Consider the following 27598-nt stretch of genomic DNA (forward strand, 5'->3'; position numbering starts at 1 on the left):
CACCATTCTGCAATTTAAGTTCTTTATTAAACTGGCTATTATCTAAGCGCTTAATTCAAACTGAACAAACAGTATAGAATAATGTAAAGTAAAATAAAACATAATAGTAAGATAAAAGTGAAAGTGTAGTTAGGCAGCATAGGATGGTGGTTTGTAGGATGACATTGGTGATCAAGAGGAGGAGGAGGAGTGTGAGGGCAGCACCAAGGATCAAATGGTGAAAATTGAAAAAGGGTAATTGTGAGGTGGAGTTCAGGGATGAGTTAAGACAGGCACTGGGTGGCAGTGAAGAGTTAGCAAATAGCTGGGTAACTACAGCAGAGCTAGTAAGGGAGACAGCTAGAAAGGTGCTTGGTATGACATCTGGACAGAGGAAGGACGACAAGGAGACATGGTGGTAGAATGAGGAAGTACAGGAGAGTATACAGAGAAAGAGGTTGGCAAAGAAGAAGTGGGATTGTCAGAGAGATGAAGAAAGTAGACAGGAGTATAAGGACATGAGGTGCATGGCAAAGAGAGAGGTAGCAAAGGCTAAGGATAAGGCATATGAAGAGTTGTATGAAAGGATGGACACTAAGGAGGGAGAAAAGGACCTGTACCGATTGTCTAGACAGAGGGACCGAGCTAGGAAAGATGTGCAGTAGGTAAAGATGATATAGGATAATGAGGGAAACATACTCACAAGCGAGGAGTGTGTTGAGGAGATGGAAGGAGTACTTTGAGGGGTTGATGAATGAAGAGAATGAGAGGGAGAGAAGGTTGGATGATGTGGGGATAGTGAATCATTAAGTACAATGGATTAGCAAGGAGGAAGTAAGGATAGCTATGAAGAGGATAAAGAATGGAAAGGCTGTTTGCCCAGATGACATACGTGTGGAAGCATGAAGGTGTTTAGGTGAAATGGCAGTGGAGTTTTTAACCAGATTGTTTAATGAAATCTTGGAAAGTGAGAGGATGCCTGAGAAATTGAGAAAAAGTGTTTTGGTACTGATTTTTAAGAATAAGGGTGATGTGTAGAGCTGTAGTAACTATAGAGGGATTAAACTGATCAGTCACAGCATGAAGTTATGGGAAAGAGTAGTTGAAGCTAGGTTAAGAAGGGACGTGATGATTAGTGATCAGCAGTATGATTTCATGCCGGGAAAGAGCACTACAAATGCGATGTTTGCTCTGAGAGTGTTGATGGAGAAGTACAGAGAAGGTCAGAAGGAGTTGCATAGTGTTTTTGTAAACTTAGAGAAAGCATATGACAGGGTGCCTAGAGAGGAGTTGTGGTATTGTATGAGGAAGTCGGGAGTGTCAGAGAAGTATGTAAGAGTGGTACAGGATATGTATGAAGGTAGTGTGACAGCGGTGAGGCCTGCAGTGGGAGTGACGGATGTGTTTAAGGTGGAGGTGGGGTTACATCAAGGATCAGCTCTGAGCCCTTTCTTATTTGCAATGGTGATGGGCAGGTTGACGGATGAGATCAGACAGGAGTCCCCATGGACTATGATGTTTGCAGATGACATTGTGATCTGTAGTGAGAGTAGGGAACAGGTGGAGGAGACCCTGGAGGGATGAAGATATGCTCTAGAGAGAAGAGGAATGAAGGTAGCAGGACTAAGACAGAATATATGTGTGTGAATGAGGGGGAGGATAGAGGATGCAAGGAGTAGAGGTGGTGAAGGTGGATGAGTTTAAATACTTGGGATCAATAGTTCAGAGTAACGGTGAGTGTGGAAGAGAGGTGAAGAAGAGAGTACAGGCAGGATGGAGTGGATGGAGAAGAGTGTCAGGGTGATTTGTGACAGACGAGTACCAGTAAGAGTGAAAGGGAAGGTCTACAAGAGGGTAGTGAGACCAGCTATGTTATATGGGTTGGAGACAGTGGCATTGACAAAAAGACAGTAGTTTGAGCTGGATGTGGCAGAGTTAAAGATGTTAAGATTTGCACTGGGTGTGTTGAGGGTGGACAGGATTAGGAATAAGTATATTAGAGGGTCAGCCTGGGTTGGAAAGTTTGGAAACAATGCCAGAGAGGCAAGATTATGTTGGTTTGGACATGTGCTGAGGAGGGATGCTGAGTATACTGGGAAAAAGATGCTAAGGATGAAGCTACCAGGTAACAGGAAAAGAGGAAGGCCTAAGATAAGATTTATGGATGTGGTGAGAGAGGACATGCAGGTGGTTGGTGTGACAGAGCAAGATGCAGAGGACAGGAAGAAATGGAAACAGATGATCCACTGTGGCGATCCCTAACGGGAACAGCCGAAAGAGGGTGATGAGTAAGATAACAGTAAACTGAGTTAAACTGGCAGTGGACATGCTCAAATCTGAGCAAGTAGTAATACATAGCAAAGCACTTATCACTTAATTTCTCAAACAGTATTCTAAGTAATTCAAACTGTAACATAAATCCAAATGCCCCACAAAATGGAAAGCTATAAAGAGTCATTTTGCCTGACTATTAAAAGTTTTCCATTTTGTGGGACATTTGGCTTTATATATATGCAATGGCAGCCAGAAAGTAATAAATGGCAATTCAGATTGAGAACATAATTTGCAAACATTTGGACATGTAAGTTAATAGCCACAGAGTCCTAAAATATTCAAACATTCAGTCAACTATCCATACGACCTAGAAGGACCCACCGGATGCTCCAATCACCACTTGTTTCACAGCAGACTGAAACACAGAGAAGAATTAAAAACTTTAGTGACCTTGAGAAACAAACTGCAGCCCAGAACACCTCTGCACAGTATCAGTACTGATAAAGATGCCCAAGTCAACCCTAAACACTGTCACATCCCATTAAAAGACAATCAGCCAGATCATCAGCATTCAGCACCAATATGAAAAGAGATGGAATAGACATAATGGCACCGGTCTACAGACTGCCACTTACTGAACTGCAGGTCCTGCTTAGGAAACATCCAGGCACAAACACCCAAAGAAGCATCTAAGGTTTGATTCACAAACTGCTGACACCAAGCACTGACAGCAAGGCAATAATTAAAGAAATATAACCCACAGGAATTCAGTATCCCAGCACAGTCACAAAGTCAAAATTACTTCAGAGAGGAGCAGTGAAATGTGTAGTGACATCCCATGGGATGGTTACCATACATTGCAAAAATCCAGTATGGTTTTCCCTGCACTGATTTTATAACTAATTCATGAAATGCAACAAACAGTGATGGCAGGCCCAAATGTTAAATAACTGGTCACCTGCGTGGACTGTGTTAGCCCATATGCACATCGCAGCTGTGAACATGGGCCTTAAAGAGTAGAGAGCACATAGCTTATGATGGACACCAGAAATATCTCAGTCTACAACTCATTTTAAAAGGTTAAAAAAGTAAGGACAGAGAATATTCAAATATACTTCAGCCAAAAGGTATAATTCCATACAACAATACTTTTGCATATCACAGTTTTAAGTTTACACACTCAAAGATGCACAATTAAAACTAAGAAATATTACATATGAAAAATATATCGATTTAGCAAGCCACATGCTTACTCCTGCTCTATTAAGAGATTCGCTATTCAGTCTAAGCATGTATTCATTTTATTTTTACTGCAACCACTTCATACTCATCTCCTAGTAGTCCATTGTGGCCATGATGATTTGTCAAGATATTAGAAGGTTCTCTGTGCTATTTTTTTTTTTGCTCTAACTGCCACATATTTAGTTGCATCTCTTTCTGTTCCAGTTTGGCCTTGATGAGTTACATAAGTCTCTCTCCCATTGGCTGTAAAATACAACCAATGAAAGAGCAGAAATCAGAGCAGTCCAAGGTTAACTTGGCACAGCAGAGCAGACACACTTCAAACCTTTACAATCAGGGAGCTCCCTCAAATGCAGTGTGGTTGGGAGGTACGTTACTGAGTTAGACAATCATTACTAGCATATTATTGTCATCTTTTTACTCAAGGTGTCCCATAGTTTGTTGAGTTTGCCCATTTCTTATATGTTTATATGTATTGTTTGCAGAGTAAACAGTTTTGTATTTACACAAAACTGCAAGTGTACTGCAAATTTTACATCCATTGTTTATAGGCTTTATCTTTCTGTACCATTGCCATCTGCACTATTGTATTTGCAGTATATCCTTTCATTGTTCATTCTTGCTGTTATGCTTATTTTATTGCACTGCATTCTTCTGGGAAATGTCTGAAATTGGTTCTCATGTATCAGTTCACTATTGTGATTGCCAAACAAAAAAGATAAAGTAAAATAAATAAAATTGACTGCTGGAACACCATTTGCCAGTGTTTTTCCTTTCTATAGTCTTTTTCGTTTAATATTTTTATTGTCAACTGGCTGTCTGGTAGAACTGGTAACACTCCCTTTGATTGGCTGGGACACCCATTATGAAGCAGAGGCCTGAACCCTCTTCTGCTTAATTTCTACCCAGGATATAAACAGAACTTTGCAGTATGCCACAGGATTTCTGGTGTTTGGCCTCTCCTACTAGAGTTAACGTAGGACAGGAGTTGATCCTAGGTTTGTAGCTAGCTAGGATCTTCTGTTTTGTTTTTATCTATGTAAGCATTCATTACTTGTCATTTTAATTTTCTTTTCATTTTCTATAGTCATTTGTTTCTCAGCATTCACTTGGAATACCATATTAATGAGCTAAGCTGCTTTTCCTTTTTGTGGGTTTTAATTCATTCCTTTTTCATAAAAGGATTATTGCTGTTTGATGCTTTTATTCATATCTGCAGGTCACTGTGGTTGGACAGCATAGTTTAATATGGTGCATGCTACCTATAATTCTGTCTCCTTCTACCGCCAAATCTTTGCAGTCCATAAGCAATGCAGTCATTATTTGGCATTGATAAATGCATATTTATAAGTTCATAGGTTCCCATTGATATGACTAATTTATATCTAGCTTCAATCACTTTCGATGATGGTCCGAGGGGTCAGACCAAGGAAATATTTATGACTGTCCATTCATTCATCCAGGTCATGCTTAAAGAAGATCATGGAGCTACTTTGCTTTACATCTACAACATCTACAGGAAGTCTATTCTACAAAAGAGGGATTCTCTGGGTTAAGCTTCTATCTCGCCAGCAGGTCTTATTTAACAAATGTGTCCAGGTCCATGATGGTTGAGTCAACTTTCAAAGGGGTGTCACCTACGTGGTAGGTGCATAGGTACCCAGTTTTGCCTAAGGACTTAAAACTGAATTTCTTGGCCTTTAGTTTTAGGCTGTTGTCCTGACATCAGAGGAGTAAATACCAAACGGAAGTCGTCCTAGGACTGATACCTGGGGGGACATAACTGGTAACTACTCTTTTGAAGAGAGCATATCTCCCATGCTGACTGATCGGGTTCTGTCCATTAGCCAGTTTGCTATCCAGTGGATAACACAGGGGTTTACATTTAGTTTAATTAGCTTGTTGATAATGCCAAATTGTGGAATGTTATCAGAGATCTTCTCCAGGTCCAGGTAGGCAGTTTGAACTGATTTGCCTGAATCAAATGTACCAGTGACATATTAAATGAAGCCCACCAGGTTCAGGAGTCAGGATCTGTCTTTAACAAACCTAAACTGGCTTGGTTCCAGCTCATGTAGACTGCCTATATCCTTGTTAATAAGTCCTATAATGATGCATTCCATTACTTTGCAAATAATACTGGTGAGGCTTATAGATTTTTAATTTCCTGGATCAGTAGTAGATCCCCTCCTTGTAAGGTGGGATGACTATCTCAGTTTTCCATTCCTCTTGCATGAATCACGTAGAAGGGCTGGGGTTGAATAGTATTAGGAGAGAGTGTTCCAGACAGTGTCTGGTGGTAACAAGAAGGCAGTCTGGCAGATTATCAGTACCAATGGAGCAAGTCATTTTGGCCTAGGAGAGAGCATTTATGATCTATTCAGAGATGATCAAAGGGTGTGGTGTACTAACAAGCTGGGGAAAGTTAGTGGAGGTGAAAGGGGAGTAAAGTTACAGCTGAATTTGTCCACTAATATGTTGGCTATGTCCTCAGGGGATGAGTAAGTGTTGTTCTGTATTACCTTTAAGCATTGCTGGGCATTACCGCTAAGGTTTCTGACTTAGCTGAAGAAGGCTTTGTGGTTGTCCTTATTAGAAGTAGCAATTATCAATTTGTACTTACTTTTGGAGGATTAGATTTTACTTCTGAGTTATTTGTCAATCTTTTTTTGTTCATCTCTAGACGCTAGTACTAAGTTTGTTCTTAAGGGTAAATGAGCGTCTTCCTCTTAACTTATACTTTTTATACAAAGTTCTATAACAGAGGTTTATTCCTGAATTTGGCAATGTAGTTCCATCTTATGGGGTCTGATGTCTCAATGTATGCTTTGAGGTGGGCATAGGAATTATCCACAAATGTGGCAGCATGTGAGAGCGGTCATCAAGTTGGGGAGAGCGCTTAAATTTCAACAGTTTATCAGTTAGCTGGATTAGGTTTACCTTAGAGCAGTCTCTAAAGACAGAAGGGTATTGTGGTAAGTCAGAATATATCCTTTAGTGAGTGTTGTGTTATGGAATGGTGGTCAAAGGCTATGTACTACAAGTACTGAGGCCTAGTATCTGGCAGAACAAAGGGTTTAGCTATAATTTAATATGTTTAGTCCAGGTTAGTCAATCTACTGAGCAACAGTTCATCTCTCACAGCAAAATGACAAACATTAGAAGGGTTATTTGCAAAAACTACTCCTAAATTACAACAGAACAAGAATTCTGTATTTTTCTTATAAATTGTGCTAATCTCACAGTTGATTATGATTAGTGTGTGTGTGTGTGTGTGTGTGTGTGTGTGTGTGTGTGTGTGTGTGTGTGTGTGTGTGTGTGTGTGTGTGTGTGTGTGTGTGTGTGTGTGTGTGTGTGTGTGTGTGTGTGTGTGTGTGTGTGTAGGAGAACAGGGTGACAGGTACCATTGCTCATAGCAATATAGGAATGTGGGTAGAAAAAGCAATGTATTTCTCTGTGCATCCCCAGCTTCAGAATTTATTGTAAAATGATTATTTTGATCATAAAAAGACATATGCCCCTTTTTGGCCATTATTTTTTCTATTGAGTCACAGCCTCCTGTAGCAATCTCTCACCATCATCCTAAAAACCATCAACTCTGAAAGCTCTTGCACCATCAGCATGGTTTTAGCCACCAAGTTAGAGCACAGCAGCTCTCAGTGAAGGGTACCCAGGCCACTGGTACTGTGAATAAAGACAAAGGTGGAATGTGAAGCACAAGGCAAGGTGTTACTCAGTGGAGACATTTTGTTTCATTTTTCTATTTTTTTTGTTACATCGTCTGAATAGGAAAGTAGTGATAGGCAAAGAAACAATAGGAACATAGGTTCATACTAGGCTAAATGCCCTTGCAAGCCATTGTAAGCCTAGCCAATTATCCCTTAGTGAGACTCAAACCCTGCACCTTGTGTTTGTAAGGCAAACACCTTAACCATTAGGCCACCCTCCCTCTGCAAGTACAATAGATCTTTCATCTCCAGCTGAAGACGTCAATGTGACCTGGGCTAGATATATGGTACCTGGACAATTCCTGAACCCAGACTATGTTATGTCAAGTAGAAATCTAACCACTGTGCTAGTGAAACAGTTGCTATAGTCATCTTCAATAAATGTTCTTTTTAATAACATATAAGAATTTCATACATCCATTTGACATTATATAGAAATTCACGATGAAAGCAACAGATACATAACACAGAAGTATAGTTACAAAATAAGATATGCTGTTATGCCTTCATCTCAACTGATGTATCTGTAGGTTTAGAAAACAATAAAAGTCACCAGCAAATTTCTGAAATGGAATCAGTGTGCATTGAAAACACACCCTATGCTGCAGCCAGTCTGAGAGCTGTGCACATCCAATGGCTACTTATAACTTAGAGCTATGAATCAGACACAGGGAGCAGGAGAAAATATGTTTGTGAACATTCAGTGACAAAAGAAATGCACACAAGCAAATTGGAGTGTCACTCGATTCACAGAAAAAATGAGCTACAGGATAAACAGAACTTAGGGCAAGGGGTTTGATCTCGCCTCTTACAGTGGCAAATTGCCATACAAAAGCTGTGAACTAATAATGTTTGCTAACAAAATGCTTCAAGTCATTGAGACACTATACTGATTATGGTAAAAATGACAGACTTCATGAAAAAAGCTGATTCTGTAAAGTGTTAACATAAATTGCTTTGAAAAGTAAATAATATAATGTGTATGTTTAAAGCTTCAAAAGTTGTTTCTGCAAGCGATGACTGGTATACATTCATGATTTGATTACTACGTTTTTAAGCATCTGCAGTATGACACATTCTTGTCTGAAAATGGCATGCTCCTGTTATTTGATGCAAGATATACATAGTTTATGCAACGTTCATTGTTTCCTAAGAAATTGAGTAAGTATCTGTGTCACGTGTAAGTCACCAGCTGCCACATTTGTGATCTGTGCTATATTTGTGCGATTTCTATCTTTTTTATGCCCATTAACATCTTCAATGAAATCTAGATATGGTATACATTTTCCTCTTTCTGGACATTTGCTTCCACTCAAATATTTCAACAAATGTGTAGTGAGTTAATTCTGATGACCTTTCCTGCCCAGTGTTGCTAAATGTTATGAAAAAGAGTGGTAAGCGCAAAGGTATTTATACTTTGTATATGGTACCATTTCACAGTGCACTGTTATCTGACTATGTTAAAGAATATGGAGGTATATAATAAAACTGAGGCTGCAGTATACATAGTTAGTAGGGCACAACCATCCACATTGGGGGGGGGGATGTCCTACTGCATAAATAATTAAACGGACATTCCACAAGTCATAATTATGGTCCTCTCATTTAGAACATGTACCTGCCCAAATGTGTTATGTAGTGGTAATGTGTACACAGTATACAGTGAACCACTTGAATATGTTGGTGGGACTGTGCGGTACTATCCTCTTGGCTTCCTCACATGAAGAAATGTCTATTTGTGATTTGTAATTGCAGTTATGGTTTTACAGCTTTGTAACTTATATGGATTTATGTACACTGTACAATGTTGTTATAATGCCAAGCTCCATACTCACCATCCAGTCACCTTATTATTATATACATGCTTCACTTTACAAAATACATAATTTTGGAGAAAGTTCATCCTTATGTAGGTGTACTGCAAACCCTAAAATGGACACATTTTGAAATGTCAGACTGCCTTTGCAAAAACTAAAGAAATTGAGAAATGTTTATTAAGGTGGGACAGCTCAGAAGAATATATTTTTTTCAGTTACAATCTTTGGATTGCTGTTCTGTATTTTTCTAAATCTATTTTTTACATTTGTTTAATGGGATAGTCCGACTGGATATATGTCCATTTTCAGCGGAAGCTGATAAATGTAAATGTTTGCAGTTTATTAGATAACCCATTACAGTGTATAGGTAGGGAATTTCACTGATTCATTCAGATTTTATACTGTTATAGTGAATATGTTGCCACAGATATCTAATGATATGATGCTATTGTAATGCCTGCAAAAGATAGATCATTTGTTATAAAGCCCAGTCTACATATATATAACAGCATGGAACCATGGAATTCTAAAGCAGAAAAAGTTCCATTTTGGTAAATTGGGGCTTGATAAGTTTGTTCAAAGATCACCCTTATGAATCTTGGTTTAATGTGGGAGCCACCAATACTCTGAAGTCAATCCACCCCTTTCCCAGAGATGCAGTGACTGTAGAGTGTTTTATCATTAAAAGATGCATTCAGTGAGTTTTTTCCTGGAGAAAATTTTAACTTAGTACTGTTCTTTTGAACATCCATTTCCCACTAACAACATTTATGAAACCCAATACCTGCCTATAAAATCTAAATAAAACTGCATCAAATAAGTCAATCTGATAGAATTATGAGATTGAAATCAGAGAAAAACACCATAAACTCTTAAAGTCACAGCTTTTGCTTTTTCCTGCTGTCCACACCTTGTTACACAGATATAGTCTAACATATTGATGAACATATATGCATGACACTAAATATAATAACAGTGGCACTAGTATTAGTGTGTGTGTGTGTGTGTGTGTGTGTGTGTGTGTGTGTGTGTGTGTGTGTGTGTGTGTGTGTGTGTATATATATGTTAAATGTTTGCTTTTCATGCCTTGTTTGTAGTTACTAAGCACCCTACAGCAAAATGGATGTTTCCATTTATATATTTAGCCCATCGAGATGTTTATGTAATTATGCTGAACTTGCAAATTTGTCATTTATTTTGTGATCACCTGCTTAATTCATTTCAAAATCAGTAGGAGCTGAAACCTATCCCAGTATTCAGTGGGATCAAGACACAGAAACTAGTTCACACACACACACACACACACACACACACACACACACACACACACACACACACACACACACACACACACACACACACATGCACAGTTCCACCTTTTTGCTCTCACACATGGGATATATAACTATGGGTAGTATTCTGGGGGACTGCCAATTCATCTAAGGCATTGGAAGAAACCATGGCACCCAGTGTAAACCAATGTGGACACAGAGAGGATATGCAGACTGCACACAGGGGACACCACAGCTGGGAAGTGAAATAGAAAACCAAGCACTGTGATACAGCAATGCTAACTGTTGGACCACTGTGTCACTGTAAATTGTTCCTCAGGGTAATCACAATCATGCAGAAATGCTGAAAGATAAATTGCATTGAAACCAAGCAGACATCACTATAATATCTGAGGATACTAAATCATTCTTTCTGTTTCTTTATTACTGCATGACAATCTGACAAATGAAACCTGCTGCATAAGGAATGCATCCCAGATATGCAACCACTGCATAAACATCAATATTTTATAACTGTATGCCACATAACTTAAGCTTATACAGGGTACATTAAAACACTGATATTTAGGAATCAAACCCAGAATTTTGTTGTGATTACAAAATGATCCAATTATTTATACAGAAGGATTTACAAATCAACAAAATATGTAATTTGTTTGACAGAATTCCTCACATCTATGTGAGTGAGAAAAATGACCATCCCTTCTGCAGAAATGTTACCTTGCTTGCTGTTAACAATATATAAGTGCTGCTACTTTGTGTCTGGCAGTCACCTATGAGATGATTTAGAGGTCTTTCAAAGGTGCACACGGCTCACATTAACCAGCAAGATTAGCTAATCAAATTATCACTGCTGTGAACAGATTCTGTCAAAACATAATGAAGAATGCACAGTACACATATCAATTAGGTATTCTGGTGTTTAAAAATTACATTGAACACACATTTTTCATGTATTGTTTGACCATTCAAACAAGTATGACAGTAACTGGTGGACAGCAAAAGGTAAGAAGAATCCTTGAAATCGGTTGCAGCTAATGCTTGGTTAGAAGTGTCAGCTCCACTGCAAACTACATTACATCAAAAAATGAATAACATGTGAAGAAAATGTAAACACATTGGTGAAATAACAGCAACAGTCAAGTTCAGTATTACTGAAGATGGTATACAGATTATGTTTGATAACCCATATAAAGTAGCATTTACTGTAGAGAAGATCTACTACTTATATTATCATACCAGTACATGCCTACTTTATATGCTTTTACATGTAATATTTTTAAATGGAAATATCAGGAAATATCACCAGATATTTAGCTTTATGAATTTCTTGAAACAAACGTTTGCTTTAGAATAGTGACTTAGGAATTATCTTGTGCAAAATGCCTATATTAGTTTAATATGAAAATTTCCTTTCAAGAGACTCATAGCTCATTTTAAATATTACAAAATTTAGTAGCTTGTGAAAATACATTGTGGCTTACATTTGATTTCACTGTTTAAGTCTTCATATTGAAAGTATTGTTACTTTTTTCTTATAAAGGCTAAGAAGAAAAAGAAGGACTACACATTGGTGCATGTTACTAAAAATACTTAACTGCCAACACTAAATAAAAATATGAACTTTGTTTATCAAATTCTTCCCTGATCTCATTTTGGGGTTATAAGCTTTATGAACCATTCCAGTCATGTTTAAAAAATATGGTGATTTATATAAACTCATTATATTGGAAGCTTATCAAATTCCTTCACAGAAGGCATATATCACGAGGCACATGAGAATTTAGTGTGCCATGCTAAGTAAACACATATCACCCGTTCAGTAATAGTGGTTCATAGTCTGTAAGACAGAAGTATCTGGTCCTCCATTCATCCAGATTTCTTGCATGATCTGTTCACGACGCTCTATTCTTTCAGCCATATCAGCTGCTTCTGCTAGGTCATAAACAGAATATGAAATCCTGTATAAACCAGTCATTTCATCTGAAAAGTCAGACGCAGATGACTCATCAGTACCACTCTCTGTCTCACTATTTTTATTGTCAGACTCTGGAGTAAGGGGTTCCTTTTTCTGTCTGAGCTTCCGGATGTCTCCTTTGCAGGACATGTGAATAACTAGGGCACACACAGTGAAGGCTAAGCCAATGCAGACACCTGAAATAAAAACCAAGGCAGCTTTCTCCTGGTGATCTGAAACAAGAAGGAAATAATCACAGTCAGCTAGCAGCACTACATCAATATTGCACTGTAAACACAATTCTAATTTCTTGACTATATTTAAAGCCATTGCTGCAACTGATGATAGGAGTATATGCAGAGAGGTATTACAGTAAATACATAAGACATGATGAATTACACTTGGATGCTGTGAGCACACAGTAACTGGTGAAGCTCTATCCTGTTAATAGATAGGTTAAAATGAATTAACCTCATGTTGTAATGAAATTAACAGTGTTTTACCTCAGCACACAAACATTTGAAATGCATGTGCTCTTTCTCATTAGAGTAAGACAAGTGTGTGTTTGAGATTGTAATGTGCTGCTTAATAAAAGTTCCCTTCTTCTTAAGTGATGTGGGACAGGGAAGTCAGTATTTATAAGTTCATGGTGCAAAAAGCATTTATTTCTAGCTGCTCCACTTTCAATTTAATAGGCTTGTGCTGTTGAGATATGAGACATCAGTACAGACTAAACAAAATAATCTTGAAGGAAATGTTTGATACTGTATCCACATAGCTACCATGTGAGGGTTTCCTTCTTAAATGATTATTTATTTTATTTATTTTACATTTGTTAACCGGGAAAGTCCGACTGGACACATATCCATTTTCAGCGGAGGCCCGGGGAGAAAAGCTCCAATAGCAAGTCATTAAGAAATTACACAAGAGTATCATACAGAGATATAGGTTCCATAGAAACATAAGTTATGTATAGATTAACAATTCCTTTAGTAAAGTCAGCATACATCATGCTAGTAGTAGGGTTTATATAGAATATAAAATATAAACACACAAGAGAATTTTTTTTTTCTTTCTAAATTATGAGTACTCTCAATATTTTATTACAGAAAAAACAGATTACTTGGTAAATTTTAAAATATACTGCTATGCTTGGACTGCAAAATAAGATTAACACTCAAAATTACAGACCCACAAGCATCCCATCACCTGTTGCAAAAGTTTTAGAAAATTAAATACCCAGTCTGGCATGAGTCTTGTTTACCATATTTTTTTCTGGATACTCTTGTTTTTTTCTCAGTTTACAAAGATATGCTGTTTAGCTTGACTGACTAGATTGTTCTGTGCATATAGTGTTTGTTCTTCTGGACAATGTCATGGCTTAAAAGGATCTGCAAGGATCATTTTACTTGCCTACTTAATAAAATCATTAAAAGTGAAACCTTGTATACTATTACAGAACTAAGCATACCCAAAATCTATAAATATGTTTATAAACCTACACTGAGTTATAATGTAAGCATTTTCTTTAACAGACTCATACAGCCATACATTTCTTATATATATATATATATATATATATATATATATATATATATACACACACACACACACACACACACACACACACACACACACACACACACACACACACACACACACACACACACACATATATTTATATAATATATATCTTGAATAATGTTGTACAATATATATATGTGTGTGTGCCTGTATATGATATGATAATTAACTATAGACTGGTTTCTGGGTAAATCAACAATTGTTATTTTCAGCAATAATCAGCTGACTATTATGGGAAACACCTGAATCTAACAATGAAGATGTGCCTGAGAGTTGCCTTATTATACTTTCCTGGTGGCAGTATCCTACTTTGGTTTGGTATTTTGATACAGTTTGAAAGCAAAAACTGTAAAATGCCATTTGAAATTCACCTATCTGTAAAGTGATGATTTTAGTATGTGCCATAGGCTGGTATAAGCAATTAAATGAGATATTTATCCATAATGGAAGATGGGTAATAAATTCAGTTTCAGTGGCATGATTTATAGTGAAATTTCATCTAAGGGGAACATTAAGATCAGTGTCTTATGGCTGGCACAAAACATATGCAGAGTAAAATGTCAGCTGTTCAGTTTAAAAATGAGGACTGCAGTGCAGGCCAAAGTGGGTTTGAAATGGCCCTCAGCCAGGACAGTTGGACATGGGAAGTGTCTGGAACAAGGTACCCACTACATGTAGAGAGCAAAAAAAGACCCAAAGCAAGAGGATAGGAAGGAGAAGAGATAATGTAAAAGTAGGTGGGGGTAAAGGGAATTGAGAGAAACAAGGGCATAGAGAATGGAGGGAGGGCAGCAATGGGAAGGGTTTTCAGGAAGAGTGTAGGAGACAAGTGAAAAGGATCAGATGAAGGACAGGGGCAGAGAACTGAAGGATGTGGATAAGTGTTTGAGGAAAAGATGGAAAGCCAGTGTGGCAACTTAAGAATGTAAGGCTACTTCTTAGGCAAACATACATAAAGCTAGTTTCACTATGGAATGGTCCCCTGTATATGGTTAATACCTGACTCACACTATAGTTTCCCATGCATCAGTTAGTGTGACTTGCATATAAATACATATTTGTCAGGCTCGGTGTTTTAATTCTTGTAGCTGCAAATTCTAAATGGAAACCTATGGTAACTAAACACTGATGTAAATAATAATGAGTTGCACTGAAAGAACACCATAACTATATACTACAAATATGCAACACATAAACAACAGTTTTTTTACTACAATGTCTTGGGTTGAAATCCTACTTCATGCACAAAAAGAGGTTATTGAAAGATATTCATATGGTTGCAGAACAAAGCTACAGTGTTATAGAAATTCAACTAAAAATAATCTAGGTTTCTCCTAGTGTTTAAAAATTACATGGTCATAATCTCACCTGTCCAGATTTTCACAGAATATTTTGATCTCTTCTTCATAAACTTTGTGGTAAATCACTGAGGACTGATGTCACTAAATAATTACATACATTTGAGTTTCAGACTCCATATCTTTCAGAAAACTCAAAATCCTGTTATTCTAGCAACTTTCTAAGTGCATAAGTGCAATATTTCAAACTTTTCCCTATTTTTGGGCCTTTATCTCCCCCATTATTTTAGGCTTTGTCCAGATTTCTTGTGCTAAGAGAGTGAGAGGTATGGATATGATAGCTTAGCTAAGCATTTTTTGCCAGTTGTGTGATATTTAAGTACAGGAAAACTGAATTTGGAAATTTATTAATCTAGCTTTCTAACACAATAATCAGAGTCACTGAGTTTTGGAAACGTATCTGTCCTGTTTTCAGAGACATATCTATATCTATATGAGTGTACGTGCTTGTGTGTGTGTGTGTGTGTGTGTGTGTGTGTGTGTGTGTGTGTGTGTGTGTGTATATATATGTATATATGTATATATATATATATATGTATATATATATATATATATATATATATATATATATATATATATATTATGTATATACATATACATGTATATATATATATATATATATATATATATATATATATACACACACACACACACACACACACACACACACACACACATACACACACACACACACACACACACACACACACACACACACACACACACACACACACACACACATATATATATATATATATATATATACAAACTCCACAAATGATCCCAGCACTCGAAAATAAATCACAAGGTCAGCATGAAGTAGAGAGTAGTTTATTAGGACATCCACAGCCCCATAACCCAAACGGTGGCCGGTTTCGCTCACAGCGTCCTCAGTGTGCAGTCAAAAAATAGAAAGGCAGATCTAGATATACGCGCAATGCGTATAGTATGCGTCACTCATTAAAGAAACAGTGCCTGAAAAATAACCATATAACCCGAGCTCATAGTAGCTACGGACTGAAGTTATTTATACATGTCTGTATGTAAAAGTAAAAATAAACAAAAAAATAATAAACAAAAAAGTGAATGCTTAGAATATATATCTCTCTCAAGCACAATACTATATTGAAAATACAATATTGTTCTTTAATAATTACTGTAATGCATGATGAGATAGCCTAACATTCACCCAAAAACATACAAACATATGAATACATAAACACACCCATTCCATAAAAAAGAAAGAACAGGCCAATATAGAACACCTTGTAAGCAACCACACTAACTTACAACAAATGCATTAAAAAATACAAAAATGAATAATAAGAATATGAGTGTGTCAAATTGATACACTCACATTTATACCAATACCCCCTGGTGAAACCCACCATCTGATAGCAAAAGTGCAACAAAGTTGATAAACCCCAATGGCCTATATATGATTGGAAATATGCAGAAATTTTCTGGTAGGAACATCTAATATTTCAAAAACCACAATTATTACCAGTGGTCATTTAACCCTGGTTTAAACATGGCCCCCAGATTTATAATCCAGCGGCGCTCCTTATTTGTTAACATTTGGTGTTTATGACTGTCCCCTAGATTTGGTGCCACAACTTTATCCAAGCCTATAAATATAAAGTGTGATGTAGGATGAACTAATTTATGTTTATATAGGGCACTTCTTGTGCGTTGACACTTAATGTCACTGATATGTAAGCAAATCCTTTGCTTCAACGCACAAGAAGTTTGCCCTACATAAAAAGCTCCACACTGGCAGACAGCCATATATATTACCCAAGTGCTATTGCATGTAATAAAGCATCGTATGTCGAATACCTTTTTTGTATTGACTGATGTGAAAGATTTTGTTTTAGCCATGACTTTACATTGTCTACATGTACCACAAAATGTACTCCCCATAATACCCAGTGAATCAGTGTTGGATAGATGATCTTTTTTAAATTTAGAAAAATATTGGCCTAGGTTCTTGCCCCTTTTGTATCCAAAATGACAAACACTGTCAATGTGTTTACTGAAAAACGCATCAGATTCCAAAATATGCCAGTGCTTCATTAATACATTTTTAATAGAAAATGTATTAGTTCCATAGGTTGTAATAAACCTAGTATAGGGACCATCACCTTTACGTGCCCTATCAATCAATAGGGAGTCCCTGTCTATAGAACAAGCATCATTGTTGGCCCTACTGATTATATTCCTATGATAACCCCTATACAAAAATCTAGACTCTAAATCCAAAGCTTTGTTGTGATACCGTTCATCAGAAGAACAAATCTTTCTGGCTCGTTGAAACTGTGACCCAGGTATGTTTAAGATAGTGTGGGGGGGATGGCAGCTATTGGCATGTAACAGGGCATTTTTGGAGAAAGGTTTTCTATATAAATCAGTATAGAGAGAACCATCATTCTCCTTGCCCACTAGAACATCCAAGAATTCTACTTCATGCAAGTTAATATTGCCTGTAAATTTTAAACCATGAACATTAGAATTCAAATATAATATAAAAGTTTGCCAAAGCTCCCTGGACCCCCCCCCACACTACCCAACAATCATCAAGGTATCTTCTCCACATGATTAAATATGGCTTGAACATTGGGGGTATAGTATAAATATACTGTATTTCAAAATATCCCATAAACAGGTCAGCATAGGTGGGGGCAAAAGTAGCCCCCATCGCTGTGCCCTTTACCTGTAAATACCACTGTTGATTAAATGTAAAGGCATTGTGTTCAAGCATTAACCCAAGAATATTAATCAAAAATTCTTGCTCTTCACTGGAGAAGACACCTGAGTAGTTCATCCAATATTTAATTGCCTCAATGCCTCCCGTATGTGGTATAGATGTATAGAGGGATTGGACATCTAGTGTTCCCAAAAATTGATCTCTGTCCACTTGGATATCGTCTATTAATGCCAAGAATTGTTGTGTGTCCCTAATGCGAGCTCTTACATAGGACAACAATTTCTTCAATTTGAATTCCAAGTATTCAGAGAGCGGTTCAGTCAATGATCCTCTCCCTGCTACTATCGGACGTCCTGGGGGGTTCAAAAGGTCCTTGTGCACCTTAGGCAATATGTAAAAGTATTGTAAAACTGGACAATCTACTTGTAGTTCTTTTAACAACTGTGGTGTAATAAACTGACGTTCACAACTTAGCTTTAAATATTCATCAATGACCTGTTTATGTTGTGAAATAGGATCAGAATCAAGGCTAGTATAGTATTCAGTGTTAGACGGTTGTTTGTATGCTTCTGCTAAATAATGTTTTCTATCCCATATGACTACTGCCCCACCCTTATCTGCCCCAACTATCACTATGTTTTTGTTGTTCTTAAGGTTAATTAGGGCTTTATTTTCTTCCCTAGTCAAGTTATACTGTTTTTTTGAAAAAATCTCAGACTCATGTAAATGTAAGTCTTTAATTACCAATTGTTCAAACAGTTTGACTGTACTATGATAGCGTGGCGTGAACTGTGATTTCTTAAATTTAAATCCAGTTCTGTTCTTATATTGGGTCACATGCTCAGGATCTGAAAAAAAATGTTTCAAATTAAGTTTTCTGCAGAAGCATTTTACATCATTAATGACATCAAAATGAGATACAAAAAAAGAGGGAATGAACCCTAGGCCTTTATTAAGCACACTGATTTCACTGGAGGAAAACTCCAGGTCAGTTAAATTAATGACCAAGTTATCAATATCATTATTCAACTGTCCACTGGATAGTCCATCTACACTTTGTGTTGTAACATTTGTTCCTTGAAAGCTTTCAATATGACATCTTCTGCCCCCTCGATGTTTACGCCCTATATATATAACTGGGGTTTTAAGAAATGAGTGCTATTTCATTGTCTGTTTTTTTCATTTTTTTCACTGATAACAGATTTAGATCCTGATTTCTTTTCATATAATCAAATAATGGTGATTTTGTAGGATATCTGCACTTGATTTTAGGAAGCTAGGACAATAGCTATTAATGTACATGCAGTATACATAGCAAAAACCTTAAATATATACTTCAGTTAAAATTTCACAGTTTTGTTCATCTCTTATTGCTTATTAGCTATGTGGCTTCAGTACGTAGTATCATGCAGCGGCACTATATACATTTTGGGCTTCAGCCTATCTATCTATCTATCTATCTATCTATCTATCTATCTATCTATCTATCCATCTGTCTACCTATTGTTGTGGTCAAGGAGAGCTCCATTTTCTTTTCTGTTCTGCATGGCTAGTGCAAACTGAAATTACATCCCTGTAAGGTGACTTCTTTCTTATATAACAGTTGTTTGTCTTTTCGGCTTTTCCCGGTTAGGGGTCGCCACAGCGGAACTCCGGTCCGCTAATGATTGGCAGTCGAATTTTATGGTGCCGAGTTGCCAGCCTGACGCCCAACCTTCAGCGAAGGCACGCCCATTCACACATGTCTTTCCGAGGCCATTCGACCGCGGGGAGGACATGCAGACTCCACATAGAAGGCACTCCAGCCGAGAATCGAACAGGACAACCTCTTGCTGTGAGGTTACAATGCTACTGTTGTACCACCGTGGATTCTTTCTTCTATAACAGTGAAAATAAAAAATGAGTAGGGACTGAAAACTTAAAACTTAAAATAAACTCGGATAGATATACTGAATGTACCAGTCTGTGTATTGCAAAGAATGTTTCTAAAATTCAGTCTTGCAAGTTAAATTGATGTGTTTACCTAGTACTGGCCAGTGAAGTAATAGTAAATGTATACTGCACATTTAAAGTAAAGGACAGCAAAAGGGCTTGAGTATGTGTAAAGGAATGTAATGTGCTCAGATCCATGCGGGTATCTGTGAGTAAAAAGCATGGTTTTATACAGTACGATTTGCTAACTCCTACTTAAATTTGTATCTCCCAATTTCTTATCGAGATGAATTAAAGTATAAAACCTGTCAAATTTCTTTGTTAGAAGACAGACAAAACTAATTTTCTTCCCTCATACACCCTATCTTGCATTAAATAAAAGGAAGTATTTGTGCTGCTTGACTGAAGAATTGATCTGGTTTATTTAAAGGGAATAATGTGTTTTTATGTTCCTCTATGGAATCAACCTGTGGGCCAAAACAAACATCTGAGATATATTAATGTAACAGATATAGTATGCTATTGAAAGTATATTCATGTCAAGCTTGTGTGGGCATAATTGAATCCGATATCCTTGGTGTCATGGAGAAGTGCATTAATATTTTTCTTGGCAGTGTAGAGTTAAAAATGGTTGACCTCTAAATTTCCAGAACTAGATGCTTGCATAAAAGACAATGTGATGTTGCCCTTTTTCTGTTTTAGACTGTAATGCATTTATACTCTCTGTTTAAGCACCATCAAATAAGGGTACAGATAACGTCCTAGCTGATGGCACTGCAGGAGGAGGCAGAAAATCAATCACTATGAGCTGTTTATTTACATACAAATCTGGTTCTGATTTTCTTCCACAGTTGATCAGCAATGTTGACACCTACAGAAAAAAGTCAAAGACATTGACTACTGGGGAATTAAATTCAAGCTTACAGGATGGTTCTAATCTTGTCTTTCAAATCTCTGATATACTGGGATATTTCCAACAAATCATCTCACAATCTGCAAGGGGAATGTCTCTCTCTCTCTCTCTCTCTCTCTGTCTCCTGAATGTTTCCTCACTGAGCAACCAGACCATATAACTTGTACGGTTGTGATGGCTGAGTCACTCACTGACCACTATCTCGTTTTACATTTGGTCCAACTGCTCTGACTGTACCCCTACGTTCATCACAGAACATGATCTTAAAAATATTGCAAGGATGTTGCTAGTTTCTTACTATTCAGTGTGGAATGGTCCCTTATTCACTTTACTCCTTGTATCAGCAAGGTACTGAGTTACCTTGTCAGACGTTCCTGTGTTGAATCTCTAGTACCATTCAGGAAATTTAAAGGACAAAAACAAACCCTGACATTTGTGTAAAAATCCACCAAGGAACAAAAATGCAGAAAACAGAATCAGTTTAGTGGAGGAGTTGTAAACTGACAAATTTTGTGACAGACTAATCCCTTGTTGTTTAGAAATGGAGAGCTAGCTGATTTGTTACTCAAAACATTATAGTTTAAGCTGTTTACAAATAATGGCTTACTATGAAAATGTTGAAACACAAAATCTTGAAACCATAAGATTGAAAGACCAAAATGCTGAAGACCACGGTATTTCAATAAAATTGACCTATAACTATCTTGCTGTCATTATAAGTATATGAATATGCAAACAATAATTACATTGTAAGATGAAATAGAATGTTATTTTTTGTGAAAAGTAGATATTGAGGTACCATAGACTTGTGAAACACTATATGTATTCCTTTTACTTCATTCTATTTACTATTAAGATCTCTAATTAATTATTTTCCTAAACACAGTAATACTTTCATATCCACAAAACTTAGCAAACCATGTGCCATAGACTCATATGGTAGGGCATAACCTCACCCAGTCAGAAAATACTGAAGATCGGTGATCAGTGGCACAAGTCTGTATATCCACACTAGGTCAAAAGTACACCCATTGGTTTCTACAGCTAAACTAATAAGGTAACCGGAATACTTTAACCATTTGTTAGACCATATAGCTCACTACACTAACAACACATACAGATGTAATCAATGTTCATTTGACACAAATGGTCAAATTTAATCATTACAACAATCAAAAAGTGAAGGCTTATTGACTGTTGTTATCCCTGAAAGGGGGGCATCTTATGATACCTACAAAAGAGCACTTTGGTGTGAAAAGGTGTCATTAAGGTTGGCAAGCAGAATTGTTCCTCTGTGTTATCTGTCTATGTCCCCATCTGTGCTTGTGCTTCAGGCCAGCAACATCCCATGGGAGGGGGAGGGGGGGTTGGTCATGACTGCAAGTGACAAATGAGAAGTAAAGGAACTCTGATGCATGCAAATATGAAAACCCCTCCTAAGATGTCCCACTCTAAAAGAGTTACTGAATCAAGACTTCCTGTTTCTTAGAGAAATAAACATTTTAAAGTATTAATAGTAAAACTATACAAATTCAAACCATGTTTTGTGATGGAAGCATCCTATAATAGGTTCATAGGTTCATAGGTTCATACTAGGCTATCTGCCCAAGGGCATTTATAAGCCTAGCCCATAGTTATGTGGCTTTAGTTTGAATAAAAACTATGCCTATCATTTTTCTGTGCCTCTGTCAAGCAGTGACACTGAAGTAATCCCTGGGGTATATCTGCGATCTCCCATCCATTGGTCAAGATTCCTCTTGAACAAGGCCAGCGAGGTGCTCTGCCTCACATGTACCGGGATTTTGTTCCACAGCATAGGGAGTCTCTGGGTGATGAATCTGTTCCTCCAGCACGTTCTATTTATAACCGTGTCAAGGTTTAAGTCTCCCGCCCTTGTGGTTCTGAGGGATCTAGATTTTTTGAGGTGAAGCATATTCATCAAATCTGGGTTTGACATGGCCTTATATGTCAGGCACAGGTCACCTCTGAGCAAGCGGTATGAGACTGAATAAAGCTGGAGTTCTTTCAGTCGGGCAGCATAAGACATATTTTTGAGACCCTTTATCCTTTTGGTGAGGAACTTTTGGGGCCTTTCAAGCTGCATCAGGTGTCTGGTCAGATACATTCGAACGGGCATTGTACTCAATCATAGGTCTAATGAGTGATGAGTACAGGGGACGATGACCTCCCTTGATCTAGATGTGAATCCCTTCATGATCAGGTGGGCGATATAGAAGGTTTTCCTAACTACTTTAGCAACATGAGTGTCAAACGAAAGACTACTGTCAACTTGGGTCCCCAGATCCCTGATGACTTTTTCTGTGCTCAGTGGATTGTCACCTATATGGTAGCTAGGGGTAACCTTGTTTTTCCCGAAGGGTATGACTATGCATTTTTTGGCGTTTAACTTCAGGCCATGGCTCTGGCACCAGTTATCCGTTTCTGTGAGGCCCTTCTGGAGGATATCTGTGTCAGATGTGTTTTCGACTATGGCGCCCAGTTTGCAGTCATCTGCAAACTTTGTCAGCCATAACCCTCCTGTGTTTGCTTGTACTTCAGAAAAGTAGATGCCGAACAAGAGTGGACCCAGGACTGAGCCCTGTGGGACACCACTTGTGACAGGCTTTGAGTCTGACATGGCATAACAAATAATGCCACTTGTTAACCAGGTACGTAGCCTGTTTTTAATAGTGACCTGGGGGGGTGCAATGTCTAGTCGAGAGACTTGCAAAAGATCCAAATGAAAGCAATAAGGATCAAACCTTGTTCCACAAGAACTACAGCTTACAGACTTAACTCTTTGCTGCATCTGCCAGACTCTGTGTATCAGGGAACATTACATTGCAGACAGTGGGCCTTCTCAGATGGTATACACATTGTCTTATACTACAACTTTTCTGATGCAAGCAATATCATCCTGCATGGCATCTCACCCTTAATGATATAAAAACAGAGTTCTTACCTTTGATGTATGCATATGTAGCTAGTATACTGGTAACAATCATGTCTTCTTTTTCTAGAAGCTGTGATCCTTTAGGGTCCACTTTAATATCGACTGTTAAACACAAAAAGAAACCTGTTAACAGAATCATGTGATAAAATGATTTTTTATGTTACAGCTTAAAATAGTTTGTAAATCAGTAGTTAAAACACCGAATACATCATTATCTTTCTACAGAATTTTGTCTAAAATACCACTTCTATGTATAACTTATTGTTTTCTTTAAGTTCCCGCTTATTCCTATTGGCATCTCTTTGTCACATATGCTGTATAATATACAACACAAAGTACTGCCAACTGAAAGACTCTATGTATTTACTAAGTTGTAGTGAATTAATTGATACCTATTTTTCTGACTACTGAATCAGAAAACATAAAAAGATTACAAATTAATAGTAAGAATGAGAAAAGCAAGGACTTAATACAAAGGTCAGATGTGTTACATTATACTGCATTGCATAACATAATTATGAATTCATAAAATGAGTTGGCTATTTACTCTGACTTATTTGTCTAGCTAGTGTCTTTCTGTTGTCCCTTCTGTTCACTTTTTGTAACCTACCACCCATCCTGGGCCTTTCAGAAAATGTGTTTTTAAAGTTCACTACTCATTTGTGTAACCTTTTCCATTTATCCACTAATTTTATCAGCCACTCAGATAACCTTCTCCATTCAGCATTACTTTCTAATGTCTAGGTTGAACTTTCTACCCTTTAAGTAGTTAAGCATGGTTGCTCCTCCCACCCCTGTTTTATTTTTTGAGTTGTACAGTGCATCATTTCAGTGCTCTCTAAATGCTTCATGCACCTGTATTAGAGTTCCTCTTCCTTGCCTTTTCTCATGTGAGAACAGATTTAACTGGAATATTCCTTCACCCCCCATTTCCTTTTTAACCAAAAGTCTGCCTAGTAACCTTTAGACTAGATAACTTTATCCATATAAGAGTACTGGAAATGAAGACAGTACTACAGTTATGGGCAGACATGGGGTCAACATAGGAGTAATTTAATCTGTCTATTCCTGTCATCCATTACCCTAAGGATACAGATTAGTGGATAGCTAATTACCACTGCTACTAACACACAAATCTTTTTCATGATTGTGCTTTTTAGGATCACTCCCTTCCAGTTGTTATTCCACTTTGAGATTATTAGATCCCATGTGAAATACTTTACACTTCCTTGCAGTAAACCTTAAATGGCACTCTGTCAATCTCATGTCTCACTGAATAACATTTGCCCACCATACAGTTGTCCTACATACCTATGAGTCATCTGTGAATTGATTGCTCTTGATATCAATGGTCTGATACAAAGATGCCAAACAGTGCTTGGCCCCGGGACCCTATTCTATGGAAACCCAGTAACACTTTCTTTTTCTTTAACACGGTTTGTCTAAAGATAACTCATTGTTTCCTGACACCCAACCACCCTACTTAGTCAACTGTTAAGTCAACTTCTCTCTTACTTCAACCCCCTTCCATTTGTTAATCATCTCCTGTAAAGGAATGAATCAAAGGCTTTATCGAATTCAAAGTAGTCAACATTAGTTCTATATCCTTTGTCAAGTTCCAATGTGCTTTGGTTATAAAATGGAATTGAGGTGGACTAATATGATTGGTTTTCCATGAACCCATATTGATATTTATCTTGCAGTGTGCTGTCCTTCAGGAAACTGGCTATTTTTGCTCACTGGATCCTATCCAGGTCTGTAATTCACCAATTAAATTCTATTTCCTCCTTATGGAACAATAGCAATTTAGCCACCCTGCTGTCCTCATGAACCTCACTTTTGCTGTGAACAGTTGAAGAGCTTTGTGAAAGGATCTGCAAGTACTCCTTTCTAATTCTTTACGGTTCTAGAAAATAACCTATCAGGACTTTGTATATGGTCCTCTTAACTTTCCCTTCCCTTTCATTTCCATTAACAAGTTTTCCTTCTAAAACTTCTTTACCCCATGTCACAGTCAGTCATATGGCTTCCTTTTTGCCCACCTTAAGCTGGAATGCTTTCTTCCTTGTCTTTTATGAAGATGGAAGTGAAGAACTCCTGGATAACATCTGCCTCTTCCCTGTCTTCCCCGTACGCCTTCTCCTCCTTGACCTTCATATTTTCCTGTTTCACTGTAGAATCCCTTGTCCCCCTCTCTACTTTTTTTCTAGCCCTCTCAGCAGATTAACTGTCTTCTATCTTTTTCATTCTCCTTCCTACACTGCTATCCTCATATTTCTTTCTATAACTCATGAAATACCTGTACTCTCCTTAAACTCCCTTTTGAGCCACATTAATCTCTTTCTCTTCATGGCCTTGCTCTTTTTTATCTAGCACCTTTTCCATAACAGTTTGTATACTCCCCTCTGTCTTTAGCTGCTGGTTGTTATGTCATGCCTTAATTCAGTCTCTCATTTCTGTTTAAAAAAGTTACCCTGGATTACCATAGTCTGAATTTTTTGCAGTCACATGCTATGGTCTTGCGGGTTTGCCTTTTGTATGTCTTACTCACTGTAAACAGGACTTTTGCACAATGAGTATTGGTGGGAATGTTTTTACTTTTTGATTATGAACCTCCACACATTCTATTCTTGCCAAGTACAATATCTAGTGTTTTACACCTCAGTGTACCTTCTTCCATAAGCGTAATGAATCCTTTCTGGTTGAATCCCTTCTGTGTTTCACTCTGAACCCCCCCCCCCCGCGATTTGGATGTGGAAATGTATCAGTCTGATTCTGGAAGATTACGGTCTCCTATTACTATAACTTTCTTTTTCCTTTATTAATAATACAGCTACTGCAAATTGTTTCACATTCTCATGGCTAACCTGTGAACAAGCTGACTGCTAAAACTTTTGCTGCATGGCAGTGAATATAGATTGCTTCATCCCCTGGAACAAGAGCCTGAAGATGGTGACAAATGGCTGCCTAAGGACATCAATGTGTTTTTAATTGTTACCAAGTTCTTTTCTTATTCGGCCTGGTGTGACAACATTTTAAATTATACGATTAATGTTCTAACTAAACCACAGTGCACTGCTGATTCTTTTCATTTTATGGGGCTTGTACTTTTTTTTTACTTTATAAACTGGACTAATTCCTATTCATCATGTGTGACCATTTTGCTATTTTGAACTTTAGCGTGTTTCAAGATGTTCCACAGCTCATTGATCGTTTTGACTAACTCTAAAAAATCACCCAAAAACCAAGAAAAGAAATAAATACAAATGAGGGAAGCATTGCTATCACATAACTATGTTTTCACTCCTTTTGAAAGTGCTAGTGACTACTGGTAAACACTAGCAAGAATACGAATATTTGTTCATTCATTCCAAGGACACAAGTTCAAACCAAAAGGCATCAGTAATGACCCTTAATTCCTCTCACAATCCTATAAACTAGTGAGGACAAACTCAAGGTCCTAAGCTTCTGATGATAAAATCTAATTTCCATATCCAATATTTTTTCATTTCAATTTTTTGAATACATTTATGACTGATATATAGTTTAAAATTCAATACTCCTTCAAAGGGGTACAGTTTTCAGTATGTGGTCTAACTAGTGAAATACACAGGGTCTAATACAAACATAGTTTAAATGTTTTAAAGTCATGATATGTTACACCAAAACAATGTTGGAAACACACACCACATGCTCTTCAAATGTTAATGAATCTGTAATAATTACCCCAGGATATTTGTGATGCAATGAGTTCGGCAAACACTGACCTTGAGAGTGATAAGGGTTTTGTTTCCTCCGACATGAAGTGTATTACATTTTGTATGATTATAGTAAATTTTATACCCAACAGACCCCTAGTCCA

The 27598-nt window shown here is 37.4% G+C and overlaps 1 protein-coding gene across 4 annotated transcripts in view; it reads right to left on the bottom strand.

Annotated features, from left to right (window-relative positions):
• Positions 1–10735: 10735 nt before the first annotated feature.
• EVA1C (eva-1 homolog C) overlaps positions 10736–27598 on the bottom strand; it is a 932566-nt gene continuing 915703 nt past the window's right edge. For 2 of the 4 annotated variants that reach the window (XM_044071428.1, XM_044071425.1), the window contains 2 exons: positions 23746–23859; positions 10736–12522 (listed from right to left, as the gene is read on the bottom strand). In XM_044071428.1, the coding sequence (XP_043927363.1) occupies positions 12152–12522; positions 23746–23859 (485 nt within the window). In that variant the 3' untranslated portion in view covers positions 10736–12151. The remainder of the gene's footprint in view (positions 12523–23745; positions 23860–27598) is intronic. The other 2 variants (XM_044071427.1, XM_044071426.1) reach the window with 1 other exon arrangement.

The sequence above is a fragment of the Protopterus annectens genome, chromosome 5.part0, assembly GCF_019279795.1.
Source record: "Protopterus annectens isolate FY-2018-M chromosome 5.part0, PAN1.0, whole genome shotgun sequence".
In the NCBI taxonomy this organism is placed as follows: Eukaryota; Metazoa; Chordata; order Ceratodontiformes; family Protopteridae; genus Protopterus; species Protopterus annectens.